Raw genomic sequence first — 12,936 nt, forward strand, 5'->3', positions numbered from 1 at the left:
CTTGTGACTCTGGAGGTGATGCCTGACCCAACTACTTTTGAGGCTTGAGTGCTGTAGTATGGTTGTAGCATCTGGCCTGACATTTGGCAGGTGAAAGAGCTGCCCCTTCCATAGGGCAGTCCCTTAGGACTGAAGACAGGTCTCTGGCTCCTCTTAAGTCTTGTGCCAGTATAGATCAATGTGCCTCTCCTTATGTCCTGGCAGGAAGCCATTGATTATAAAATGGAAAGTAGGTTGAAGAAAGAATTATATGTTTATCAAAGTAAGTTTTAGTTTCATTTCATCCCATGCCTCACCCTTTGGTGCCTCTTTATGACTTCATTCCTGACCTTTTGGTGCCTGTCCTGCAGGATATGATGCTGATGTCTCTCTCCTGCATGGAGCTCCAGCTAGACCAGTGGCTGCTGACCAAGGGCAGAAGTTCTGCAGGTAGGAGGCATTCTGTCTTCTGTGGTAGGAGTAATTTTCCCAACCCTCAGCAGCCAGGAGGAAATGGGAGTGGGAGGCTGAGTCATGGAATTCAGAGTTCCATCTGCAGTGGGCACATTTCCTGGGTTGGCTTGTTGGACTAGGGAGAATCCAGGGTCCCCGAGAAATCCTTTGAACGCTCAAGAAGTAGTTAGTTACAGCTGAGCCCCCAGAGGGAGCCACCTGCCTGCTTTTTCTGTTATTCAGTGTTGAAGGAAGTAGGATCTCAGATTTCTCAATCATTACCTGACACTTTATGTGTCCCAATAATTTTTCTAGATGATGTGTATCATTCTGACTTTGAAACCACTATTTGGTGAACAAAGTTCAGTAAGTAAAATGAGGGCTCTTGGGGTCTCTCCATCTCTGTCTGGTTTGTTTGATTTCTCTGATGCTGGCCACTTGAGGGGCTGTAAGGCTCCAAGGGGCTCAGGGTACTCCTGGACACTAAAGCAGGTGTTGTGGGGGCTAAGGGCAAGCTCCAGGGAACAGAAGGGTGTCTGGAATGTGCACATGAAATTGACTTGTTCTGGCCTGAATGGTTTACAGTGTCTCCTCGGAACTGCCCTGCTGGTGTGGTGAATGGCAGGTTTGGGCCTGATTTCCCAGGAACCCACTTCCTGGGGGACCTCCTGCAGCTGTCATTTGCCTCATCCCAGCGGGACCTGTTTGAGGATGGCTGGCTGGAGTTTGTGGTCCGCGTTTATTGGTTGAAGGCTCGGTTCCTGGCACTGCAGGTTGGTTCTGTGGTTGGTTCCCTGGCCCCAAAGCTGGGGGAAGAGAGCTGGATGTACTATGGAGAATATGTGTGCAGGTGCACATATGGCTCCTGCCTGGTGCAGAGCTCAGGAGGAGGAAGTGGGATGTGGTGGGGAAGTTTGAGATCTCAGGTAACCCAGGATGGCCCCCAGTTTGTCCAGCATATCAGCATGACCACAGATCTCTGGAAGGGATCTCCTGTGCACCCTGTAGGCCTCCACATTCAGGATTGCCTTGGGTTTTTGAACCCTTTGCCTTTGTTTTCCTGAGAGCCCCTGAATGAGTGCACAAATGGATGCAGAGTTTTCTAGAAGGGAAAACCACTTATCTTGCATGACTTCTCAGAAGGCTTCCCCTCAGAGCCTGGTCTAGATGGCCAGGGTGGACTAGCTGTCACCTCACATGGTGGTGCCCAGTACACTGTGGTGGAATGAGTAAGATTGTCATAGTCGGCTCTGGAATTAGGACAGGCCTAGCTGCTAATCCTGGCTCAGCTAATTTTTTGCTCATGATCTAGAACAAACACTCAGCCTTCCTCAAGTGTCCTCATCTGCAACATAGGGTTTATGATACCTTCCCTTAGAACTGTGGTATGAAGTAATCATTCATTTGTCCAACAAATACTTGTTGAGCTCCAGCTGTGTCCAGGAACCCTTTTAGAGGGTGTAGGAGTTTCTGGACAAAACCGCCCTCCTGGTGCCTGCAGTCTAGTGGGATCAGGGAGGTAAGGCACCTGGTACAGCACAGGGAGTTTCCTTCCTTCTGTTCCTGACCTTTGACTGCTTTTCCTCTGACCAGGGAGACATGGAGCAGGCCCTCGAGAACTATGACATCTGCACAGAACTTCTCCAGAGCTCCACTGCCATCCAGGCTGAGGCAGGGACTGAGCAAAGAGACATCATCATCCGCCTGCCCAACCTCTACAATGATTCTGTTGTTTCCTTGGAGGAGGTGAGTGGGAGTTATTTAACGGTTTTTCTTGGTCAAAGATTTATTCTGGGTTGGCTGAGTTGGACCAGGCCTGCCATGTCCCCGTGGAGCAAGAGAGCAGCCCAGGCGCTGAGCAGGGCTCTTACCTCTCAGGGGAGGATGAAGGAGCCTGGGAGAGGCAGCTCTGGGGCACAGGGGCATCTTGGACTCATGCCCCCCTCTCCCCAACACATATACTGAGGGAAAGCCCGTCCAGGTGGCAGGGGGCAGGGATGGAGGGAGACCTTCGGCAAGATCTGGAATGATCATTGCTCAGCTCTCTGGGCCACGTGCTGCAGCAGCTCTAGCGGGATTAGAGGGAAACTGCTGTAGAAGCCTGTAATGCTGGTCTGGCTATGGGTTGGGTCAGCAGTATGGGGCATGTATGTCAGGCTCTGTCCATTTCTGATCTTGTTCTTACTGCAGAGCCTCAGACCCCACCCACTTCCACAGCTGTGACATGTCTACTTCAGCTGACTGTCCTTCAGACTCTTAAAGAATTCTCTGGGCAAGGGCGCCTGGGTGGCTCAGTGGGTTAAGCCGCTGCCTTCGGCTCAGGTCATGATCTCAGGGTCCTGGGATCGAGTCCCGCATCGGGCTCTCTGCTCAGCAGGGAGCCTGCTTCCTCCTCTCTCTGCCTGCCTCTCTGCTTACTTGTAATTTCTCTCTGTCAAATAAATAAATAAAATCTTTAAAAAAAAAAAAGAATTCTCTGGGCAAGGCCAAGTGCAGTACCCCTGCTATCTGTGTTGGGGGAAACAGCAGAACTCTTGTGAGGAGAGAGTTCTGTGGGTCAATACTGTGTCTCAGCCTCTGGACCAGGGCTCCCCTAAGTCTCCAGTGGCCTCTGGTTCCTCAGTTCCAGGAGTCTGGTTTGCTGTCCAACTATTGTGGCAGAGAATTATCTGGAACCTCTCTGCTTCTGGGGTAGTTTTTGTATTTTGCTATTTTTTTAAGGTATTTAATCTCTATACCCAAGGTGGGGCTCAAACTCATGACCCTGAGATTAAGAGTTTCATGTTCCTCTGACTGTGCCAGCCAGGCACCCCATTTTTTGCTTTGTTTGTTTTTAAAAGAATTGAGTGCCTTGACCTTAATAGAAGTCCTTTCCAGTTTTTATTTATTTGATAGAGCATGCGCAGAAGCGGGAGTGGCAGAGGGAGGGAGAAGCACGCTAATGACTGAGCCGCTGAGGCACCCCAATAGAAGTACTTTTAATAAAGCTATTGTTCAATGTAAGTGTTGGTGTACTAACAGAGAGTCTACTTTCGTACTCCTCATCTGGGTCTAGTGAGTGCAGACACTGGCCAGATTCAGAGAGGATGTGAGGGGTTTGTCATTGGGCAGCATGTCTGGGCTTTTTCCAGATTGATAAGAACCTGAAGTCACTGGAGCGGTGCCAGTCCCTGGAGGAGATTCAGCGGCTCTACGAGGCTGGGGACTATAAGGCCGTCGTGCATCTGCTTCGCCCCACCTTGTGTACCAGTGGCTTTGACCGGGCTAAACACCTGGAGTTTATGACTTCTATTCCAGAGAGGCCAGCCCAGCTCCTGCTGCTGCAGGTGTGTGCTGCCCACGGTCCCCCTTGCCCTGACCTCATACCTTCTTTGCTTGGTTGTGGGTTTCTTCTCTGGAGGCTTTGAGGTGGCCCTCAAGGACATGCATCTAGGAGAGAAAAGCAGGAGTAAAAACTGCTGACTGACACCCAGGAAGATGCTAGTTAGAACACATGGTCAAGACTGGGGGAAAACTGGAACCTAGGAAAGCAGCTTCCAGGGTTCTGTGTGGCTCAAGACAAGTCCATGCTTGGATTGGAACATCCTGGCAAATGAGGAAGGGAGATTAGTCAGCATGGCACCCAGTGATCCACCTGCTTGTTCATTTGCCTTTTTTGTATTACCTTTGGAATTAAGGTGTGAGTAGATGTTAAAATGGACAAACTATACAGTATAGTGAAGACCAAATAAATACCCGTGTAGAGTCACATGATTGTTAAAAAAAAGAACACCACTGTGGTGTTTGAAGCCATGTGTCCTCTCAACTCCCTCCGAGTCTGCCTTCTTCAGGAGGTAAACACTGAGCACAGGGCATCAGGATCTGCTTGGTGCCATTCAGTTGCTCAGTCTCTTTGTGCCTTGGTTCCCCATCTCTAGAATGGAGACAGCCATTGTCCATCCCTCAGCGGCCTGCTGTAGGGGTTATATAAGTTAGTGTGTGTTGGCACCATGCCTGGCATGTAGCAAGCGCTATGTGGTGTGCTGGCTCACACCAGTGCCACCATCTTTGGAAGCATAGGGTTGGATGATAAACATGGATTGTGATAAACACGATGTGCTTAGGGGCATTGGGGGGTCTGGTGTCCTATCTCTTATGGTTCATGCGCTAATCAATTCTTACTGTGATTGTTATCTTATTGGGTCCTTCCCCTTCAATTTGGAAAGAGAACCCGATCTTCTTCCAGGCTTTTTGCTCCCATTATGTGAGACTTTTCAATTTACTTTCTTAAATTGGGAAATAGTTAAGAGGTGTGGCTGTAGGAGCAAATGGAGGCATCTCCATCCTGGTACAAGGGGAGGAGAGAGTTGGGGAGAGAGAGTTGGTTCAGGGAGGGAAGGGAGAATGGGAGACAGGAAGGGAGAGGTTCCAGTTCCTGGAAGAGGAAGGTCAGGCTGGCCTGTGCTGAAATCAAGGGATGAAATGTGTCTGACCCCAGTTGCTGTGGCAGGCTTGCAGGGGTGGGTGGCGGGGAATGAAGGAGTGTCCAGCATGGCTGCATATGAGCGGTATGGCTGGGTGTACCAGGGAGGCCATTAGGTGGAGAAAAGATGCCCCCACTGGACCTGTTAAGGTGGCCCAGTATTCAGATGTCAGTCTGCTGCTATTGTCCCGAACCCCCCTGAGTGTGGCAAGGTGCTCTGCTGGTGGGTTGGATGGGAATTGAGTAGTACTTGAGAGGTGTGTGGTGAGGCCTGGGCCAAGTGCTGTGAAAGGACATGGTTTTTATTTTGAGGATAAGCGACTGTTGATTTTTCCTCTATTTTCCATTGAGGGGATGTGTTTTCTTACTGATTTTGAGTAATCTTTGTATTTTAAAGTTATTACTCTTTTTTTCTTTAAAAGTTGCAAATATTTTTTCCCAGTGTGCTTTTAAATTGTGACTTTTTTTTTTTTTTGGACATATAAGAGTTTTGAATTTTATCTTGTCAAATCTTTTGATAGTTTTAAAGGTTTGTGATTTTGTTCATTATGCTCAGGTAGCCTTTCCAAGACTGAGAATATTCGTCTACTCATTCCACATACATGGATTAAGTTCCTGTAGAGTGCCTGGCACTGGACAGGGGAGAGAGGCCCCCTTTGGCCAAACCTCTATTTTAGAAAGGGAGGCAGACAAGAAGCATGTCAACAAATAGATGAAAACTGTATTTGCCTTTGTTTTCTTCTGGTGGTGTTAGTTTTGCATTACTGTGCTTGGTCTAGCTTTAATGGAATTTGTCTGTAGAGGGGGTCTAATTTGGAATCTTCTAGCAGTATGATGGCTCTCTCTCCCTATTTGGGCAAGCTGCTTTGAATGCTCTTTGATATAATTGTGTAGTTTTTTCTGGTTGAATTGATTCTAAGTTCTTGGTATTTTTGATTGCGACTTTGAGCAAGATCTTTTTGTTGGTCGTTATATTTTCTAGCTGTACATTTCTGGTTTATAGGAACCCTATCAATATTTGTATGTTTATTTTCAATCTAGCCACTTTGCTACATTCCCATTCTTTCTGATAGTTTCTCTTTGTTTGGGATAGACGATCATGTTGCCCACAGTCAGCGGCAGTTTGGTCTCCTCATTTGTTGGCAGTTATTCTTGTGCATTTGAGCTCTTTCTAGCCTTGAGCACTGGGGATTATGTCCCATTAGAGCACTGCTGGTGGGTCCTTGTCTTGTCCCTGACTTTCATGGCAACGCTGGCTGCACTCCCTGGTCTGTCATCTTTATCTTGCTACACAATAAGCCTCTCGCGTGATTGGTGTTTGATCAGGAGGGGTCATCTTGGGCCTTTGGGTTCCACGTCTGTGATTCTAGGCTCCTTCATGCCTCAGGCCTCCTGCTAGAGAGTGTTGGCTTTTTCTAAAGAAACACAGGCCCCGTGTTCCTGGCAATTAAAGGTTTTAAATTGGGGGTGGTTTTGATCTGTGTTCAGACATCGCAGTACATCCCAAAGACGGTTTTAGGCACCCCTGTCTGCGTCAGCTCAGAGAGTGCAGCTGTGCTTGTTGTGTGGAGCTGCTGCCGGGCGTCGGCTGCAGTGAGGTCAGAGCCTCACGGGGCTCCGGGCAGCAGGTGCTCCCTGCTGGTCTAACAGGCCGCCTGCCAGATCTGCCAGTTCACAGCCAGGCCGAGCTTCCCCACACAGCGGCATGGTGATGAAAGTGGCTGAGACTGAGGGCCTTAAGTGGGTTATGTTCTAGAGCAAAAGGAAAGGGAGCTGCACAAAAAGCAATGGCTCCCAAAGAGGAGATTTTAAAATAGTGTAGTGTACTGAGAGCTCCTGCACGTGCCGGGGTGCGGCACTGAGTGTGCTAGGGACGGCGGCTCATATCCTGCTCCCGGTGCCTTTTCCACCTGGGCACCTGGGTAGGGCTGGCCTCTCAGAACCAAGACCTCAGTGCTGCCTGGCTGCTTGCCTCTGCTCTGGCCTTGCTCAGACCCTCCTCCATAGAGAGAGTCCCTCCCTGGGAGCCTGCCCTCCCTGCTGAAACTGTTCCAGAGCCGTGGCACCAGATGAGTGTGTGACTAGGTGGCCTGGACACGGTGGCTCAGGATGAGAGTTGACAGAGGTGGTGGAGTCACTCAGTCTCACCTTGGCTGCTCGCCAGCTCTGTGGCCTCCTCCATGTCCCAGCTTTATAAATGAGGAAGCAGAGGTGCAGAGGTCAAGCCCCTTTCTGAAAGTCCCCTGACTGGCACCTGCTGTGCTGTGATTGCCCTCACAGATGCCTCAAGGCCTCTGGAGAGCCTCCACTACCCCTCTTTTTGGACTGCCCTCGTGTCTTTGTCCCCAGCTACCTGCCCCTCAGTCCTGAGGACCAGGCACAGAGAGCACCATTGCAGTCCTCTCATGGTATGCCCTCCTCCTTCTCTTCTTCCTTGTCCCTCCCCATGCTCAGGATTCCTTGCTTCGGCTAAAGGACCATCAGCAGTGTTTCGAGTGCTCCGATGTGGCTTTGCATGAGGCTGTCCAGCAGATGGTGAATGCGAGTGAGTCTGCAGCCAAGGAGGAGTGGGTGGCCACGGTGACCCAGCTGCTGTTGGGCATTGAGCAGGCGCTCTCGGCTGACAGCAGCGGCAGCATCCTAAAGGAATCATCTTCCTCCACTGGCCTCACCCGACTTACCAACAACCTCATCCAGGTAACCTACCACTCCTTCCTGCGGACATGCCCTTTCTTCATAGCTCACCAGATTTCCTGCAAGCTAGGCACCCCAAGGGGATGTGTTGGCTGCTCTGGCTGTAGGAGGTGGGTACCTCAGGTGGTGGGTCACTGTGCGCTGCCTACATACCTGCCTGGGGCTGGCTGGGTCTGGGGGGTGGGGATTGCTGAGCACTGGGCACATAGGGTTCTTCCAGACTCCCCGTCCCCAAGGGCTGGAATTAGGCTCAGTGCAGGAGGCCCTGACGTGTTTGCAGTGAGCAGGAGGTGGAGCTGGGGCTGGTACCCCAGGCCCTTGTTCCCCCAACCAGGGCTCTCTACCACCCCACATCATCCTGGCTCTCATACGCAAGGGGTGGTCACCACACTCCGTGTTGTCCAGTGGGCTTCATAGCAGGGAACCTTCCTTAAGCTCTTTCTCCTGACAACAACTACTCATGCTGTCAACAGGTCCTGCCAAATCCCCATCCTTAATGTCCCCATTCTTTGTTTCTCCTCTCTGTGTGTAGTGCTCTGCCTCAGCCCAGGCCACTGCTGTCTCTTCTTTGAACCATGGCGGCTTGCTCCTCGCTGTCCTCCTTTCCCCCTGTACCCTCCCAGAGCAGCCTTCACCCTGATGTGGAAATATCAGTGTACTTTTCCTTCTCTTCAACCCACCATAGTCCTCTGGATTACCCATCACCCAAGGTGCATGATTTCAAGCCTAGCCTCCTTTACTCATCTTTTGCTTCCTTGGCTGCCTCTGGGCTTCTGCCTGCACGCCTGTCCTCTGCTACCAACTCCTGCTCTCTTCAGTACTGGTTCCACCACAGCCACTCAACTGGAGTGTCACCTCTGTTTCAGGAAACCTCAGGGTTCTCCTCTGTCCCTACCCCCTCCTCTGAGACCTTACTGTGACCTTCATTTGCCTTAAATGCAGCAGCCATACTGATTTTGATTCCCAATTTTTTTAAAAAAGATTTTATTATTTATTTGAGAGAGAGAGAGAGAGAGCAAGCATGCATGCAAGCAGAGGGAGGAGCAGAGGGAGAGGGACAGACAAGTGGACTCCATGCTGAGTGTGCAGCCCACTGTGGGTCTCAGTCTCACGACCCTGAGACCACAACCTGAACCAAAATCAAGAGTTGGCTGCCTAACCAGCTGAGCTACCCAGGCACTCCTGATTCTTAACTCTTGAGTGGCTTGTCTATGGCTCTCTTCCTGCTGTCAACTTGCCCTGCCCTACTCACCTCTGTAACCCTCCCATCGGGCTTGGGCCCAGCACATGGTAGGTGCTGAGGGCATCAGGAGCTGCATGTGACATGAGGGAGGACTGTCAGAGCTGGCTCCTCTGATGCCTGAGCTTAACTCTGTTGTTGGGCACCCTGGGACTCTGATGATGTGCTAGAATGGTTCTAGGTCCATATCCCCACCTCTGCCCTGATAAGTCATCCCAGAGGGTAGAAGGGACAGCTGGCCCGACTGTGATACCCCCTATTCTTCTCCCTCTCCCAGGTCATCGACTGCAGCATGGCTGTGCAGGAGGAGCCCAAGGAGCCCCATGTCTCTTCAGTGCTGCCCTGGATCATCCTGCACCGGGTCATCTGGCAGGAGGAGGACACCTTCCACTCCCTCTGCCACCAGCAGCAGCTCCAGAACCCAGCAGATGAAGGTGCCAGGGAGTGGGTCTGGGTGGGGGTAGGCCCTGACAGCCCTGTCCAGATGCTGAGTGGACTTAGGGCTCAGTCCACAGGATTTTGTGTGGTGCTCAGAAGAAGCAGAAGCTCTTTCAGGGAGCTTATTGTGCAGTGAGGTCAAGGGGCAGTGGGTGTGTGCTATTTCATGTCTGGTGCCAGTGGCAGCACAGAATGATAGCACGGCTAGTGCTTACAAGGAGCGCTGATGGTGCTCTGGGCAGTCTCATGCTTGCTTATGCCTTTCATCCCCAAGGCAGCCCTGTGAGAGGGGCAGCCACACACTAGCCCTTGAGCACTTAATCACTGCGCTCTGGCCCCTGCTGGTGTGAGTCCATCAGGGCGGGAATGTGGGCAGCTGGAGGGAAGTAGGGAGTGAGCACAGGTTCCACATCCCAAATGTCACATCTTGGCTGTGTGACCTTGGGCAAGTCATATAACCTCTCAGCCTCTATTCTTCAGGTACCTGCTGGGAATATGGTGCCTATCTCAGACGGTTGTTCTGAGGACAAAATGAAATAATAAAACTATCATTTGTCAAATCAGTGCCTGGCACATGGGGTTGCTAAATGATGAGTAGTTACGAACAAGAAGCTGAAAAGAGCAAGCCCAGGACTCTTCATGGAGATGATACTTGAGCCAGGTCAGTGTAGTGGTGGGAAATGTAGTGAACTGAAGAATTAACAATAGCAGCTAATGACATTTAAACAAGTTTCCCTATCATTCTACCATGTGGTAGAATGTTCTTGCATTTTCTGTCTAGATTTGGCCAATGACACAAATTTTTTACATAGCTGAGATTTTAGTATACATATTTATGTATTCAACCAAACTTTAAGATTAAATTAATTGGGGATTTTTCCTCAGTGATTTGAAAAATCAAAAAAGTGGAAAATAAAGAAAGTCATCCCTATTCCAAGGCCAGAGTTAACGTGTGGTTTGTTTCCTTCCATTCATTCTCTCTAACTTCTCTAATTCCCCCAATTCTTGTCAACTGCTCACTGCATGTCAGATCTCTGGTGGGAATAAGGCACTTAACTCTGACAGATTTGGGTGGGTGGAGACAGACCAGAACACCCACAGTGCCAAGCCAGTGTGGCCTGCTGAAAGAAGGGTGCCTCAAGCTGCTGGGGGTGGGGTTGGTATTGGGCTGAGGTTTGAGAGAAGAGCAGGGGCAGAGGAAGACATTGGGAAAATGGAGCAGTGTAAGCAGGGATGCAAGAGAGCTGGGCCATGTGGGTTGGACACGGGAAGGGCCAGACTGAGAAAGGCTTTCAGGCTTTATTTTATGAAGCTGTTTCGATTTTGCTCTGTGGTTTTTATAATGCTGTTGAGAGATGTCCTGCTTTACTGAGCCATTCCCCCCTGCTGACCCCTCAGGATGCCTGCAGCATATCTCTCTTATAGGTCACACTTCAGTGAACCTCATGTACACCTTTTTGCTTCTGCCTAATTGACTTTTTGGATAAATTTCTAGGATGAGTATCTTCTGAGCTCATGACAAGTGGTACCTTTTTATTTTCCAGAAGGGCTCCCCCGAGAGGTTTTAATGGTGAAAAAAACAATTAAGGTTTATGACTATGTCTATTGTTTTTCTTATAATACAAAAGACTCCTGAATTAAGAGTATCCTTTCCCCTGTGATTAATTATGCAAACAAAATATAGTTTTTAAAAACCTGCCAGTAAGCAAACAAGGAAAGGGGGATGGTGGAATGCCATCAACTTAAGAGGATAGGCCAAGGGGAAGAATCCAAGATTCTGGTAGACTGGCAGCAGGTGTGGTTCCTGTCCCCTCCTCTCCCACTGGTAAGAAAGCTGAGGGAAGTTGGGAATTGGGCAAAATCCTGGGAAATATTATTAATGTCCTCTCATTTGTAGACAGCAGGCTAGCAGGGAAGCCCCTCTATATCACCCTGGGCTTGGCGGAGACAGGAAGGGCTCCTGGGCCCTGCCACCTTCCAGTGACCAGACCTCACTGAGGGAAGGGGTCCAGGGATGAAGCACATTACTGGTTGGGTGGTGAGGGGCCTGGTGTAGAGTAGAACATTGTCATATTGAGTTCTCTGAGCCAGTTCACTGGGGATCACTACTTGCTAACGGCGGAGGAAGCAGGATAGAGCAAAGGGAAGTTGATCTGTGCTTCAGATCTGACCCAGGCCTTGTCTGACCTGGCAGGCAGCTCTGGAGCCAGAGGGGCCCATCAGACCTGTCATCCCATGTTGGCCTCAAGTAGCCAGTCTTTAGACTCCCATCTTGCTCAGTCACTGCACAGGGACTCCCACAGGAAGTGCATGGCCTTGGGTGAGGTGCATCTCTGCAGCTACAGAAGACCCTGAAGGAGCTGACAGCTGGGGGCTATCTACTGACTGCACTCCTCTCAGTGGGTAGCCAGTCCTACCTTAAAGGGCATCTCAGAGAGAAGACAAAATCCAGATTCCCCAGTGAGGACTGTGTTTGGCCCTAGCCCAGTGTGATCTCCTTTCTACCTCCGCAGACACAGGTTACAGAAAAGTGGATTGAGAGCAGCACCTGCTTTAAAATTACGGCTTTAAGGAAAGGGTAAATTGACCTTATATTTGGGAGAGTGCCCCAGAAAATTCACTCATCATATGTTAGAGTACTTAAGCGTAGTATGGAGGAAATGCTGGGGTAGAGAGAAGTGACATGGCAAGTGTGCTGGCAGATTGTAGCCCGCCCCCGACCCTGTGTGGGGGATGAAAAAGAAATAGATGAGCTCAGATAAGAAGAAAACTTACACCAAGGAACAGATTCGGGGCCCTGTAATGATTTGCACAAGAAATCACTTATGACAAAATTTAAACGAATAAGCGGAATGAAATGAAAAGAAAAGTTGCAAAACTAAGAGAAAACATTGCAAACCAAGCCTCATCAATATAGACTAATAATGCAGACTGCGAGGAGCAGAATGAGTTTGGCTAGAACCAGGGATACAAATCAGAGCTAAAAGCGTTGACAAGAAGGATGGGTGTGGGAAACAGGTGGTCCTTTGTGAGGGTAGATTGTGCTTCTAATGGAAAGACTCTAGCAGTGAAACAGAACAAGCAGTCAACCCGCTGTCAAACACAGAAATAAAATTAATTTCTCTGTAATAAGAACAATGTGCAGATTCAAAGTATTCAGTATACATTGTGAAGAATTGATAGACATAGCAAGTACATCCGGGTTAAGGATCTACTTTAAAAAATAAAGATATTTTAGATTTCAAAACTGAGAAGACAATTTGTCTTCACAGGATAAAACACGAGATTCATTTCACATTTCTCCCTAGCTGCATTCAGGGCAGTTGAGGTGCTACTTAAAAGTCTACACTGTTCTACAGGGAAGATGGTGCAAGCTAGGTGCAAGCTAGGACATCTGGCCAAGTTGTTTGTCATTAATAGCGGCAACAGACATTTATAAACAGGGATTCCAGCTTCTGTGGGTGCTTCTAAAAACACCACTGGAGGGTAAAATCAGTAAACCAACATGAGTCAGAATGAAATTTGTCAGGAGTGGAAAAGCCACGGGCAAGAATTTGTGATGAGCATCAAATCCATTTAGAATTGGAACTGAGAGAAAGCAACTGTGCTAATTATGGACTCAGAACAGTATTAGTGTTACAAACCTTGAAGTGCTACAACTAATATGTAC

The 12,936-nt window shown here is 49.3% G+C and overlaps 1 protein-coding gene across 4 annotated transcripts in view; it reads left to right on the forward strand.

Annotated features, from left to right (window-relative positions):
• Positions 1-12,936, forward strand: part of CABIN1 (calcineurin binding protein 1) — a 153,678-nt gene that overhangs the window by 37,634 nt on the left and 103,108 nt on the right. For all 4 annotated transcript variants that reach the window (XM_059140630.1, XM_059140632.1, XM_059140633.1 and 1 more), the window contains 6 exons: positions 351-429; positions 1,018-1,205; positions 2,026-2,178; positions 3,564-3,758; positions 7,349-7,591; positions 9,106-9,262. In XM_059140630.1, coding sequence (XP_058996613.1) covers positions 351-429; positions 1,018-1,205; positions 2,026-2,178; positions 3,564-3,758; positions 7,349-7,591; positions 9,106-9,262 — 1,015 coding nt within the window. The remainder of the gene's footprint in view (positions 1-350; positions 430-1,017; positions 1,206-2,025; positions 2,179-3,563; positions 3,759-7,348; positions 7,592-9,105; positions 9,263-12,936) is intronic.

The sequence above is a fragment of the Mustela lutreola genome, chromosome 11, assembly GCF_030435805.1.
Source record: "Mustela lutreola isolate mMusLut2 chromosome 11, mMusLut2.pri, whole genome shotgun sequence".
Taxonomy (NCBI): Eukaryota; Metazoa; Chordata; class Mammalia; order Carnivora; family Mustelidae; genus Mustela; species Mustela lutreola.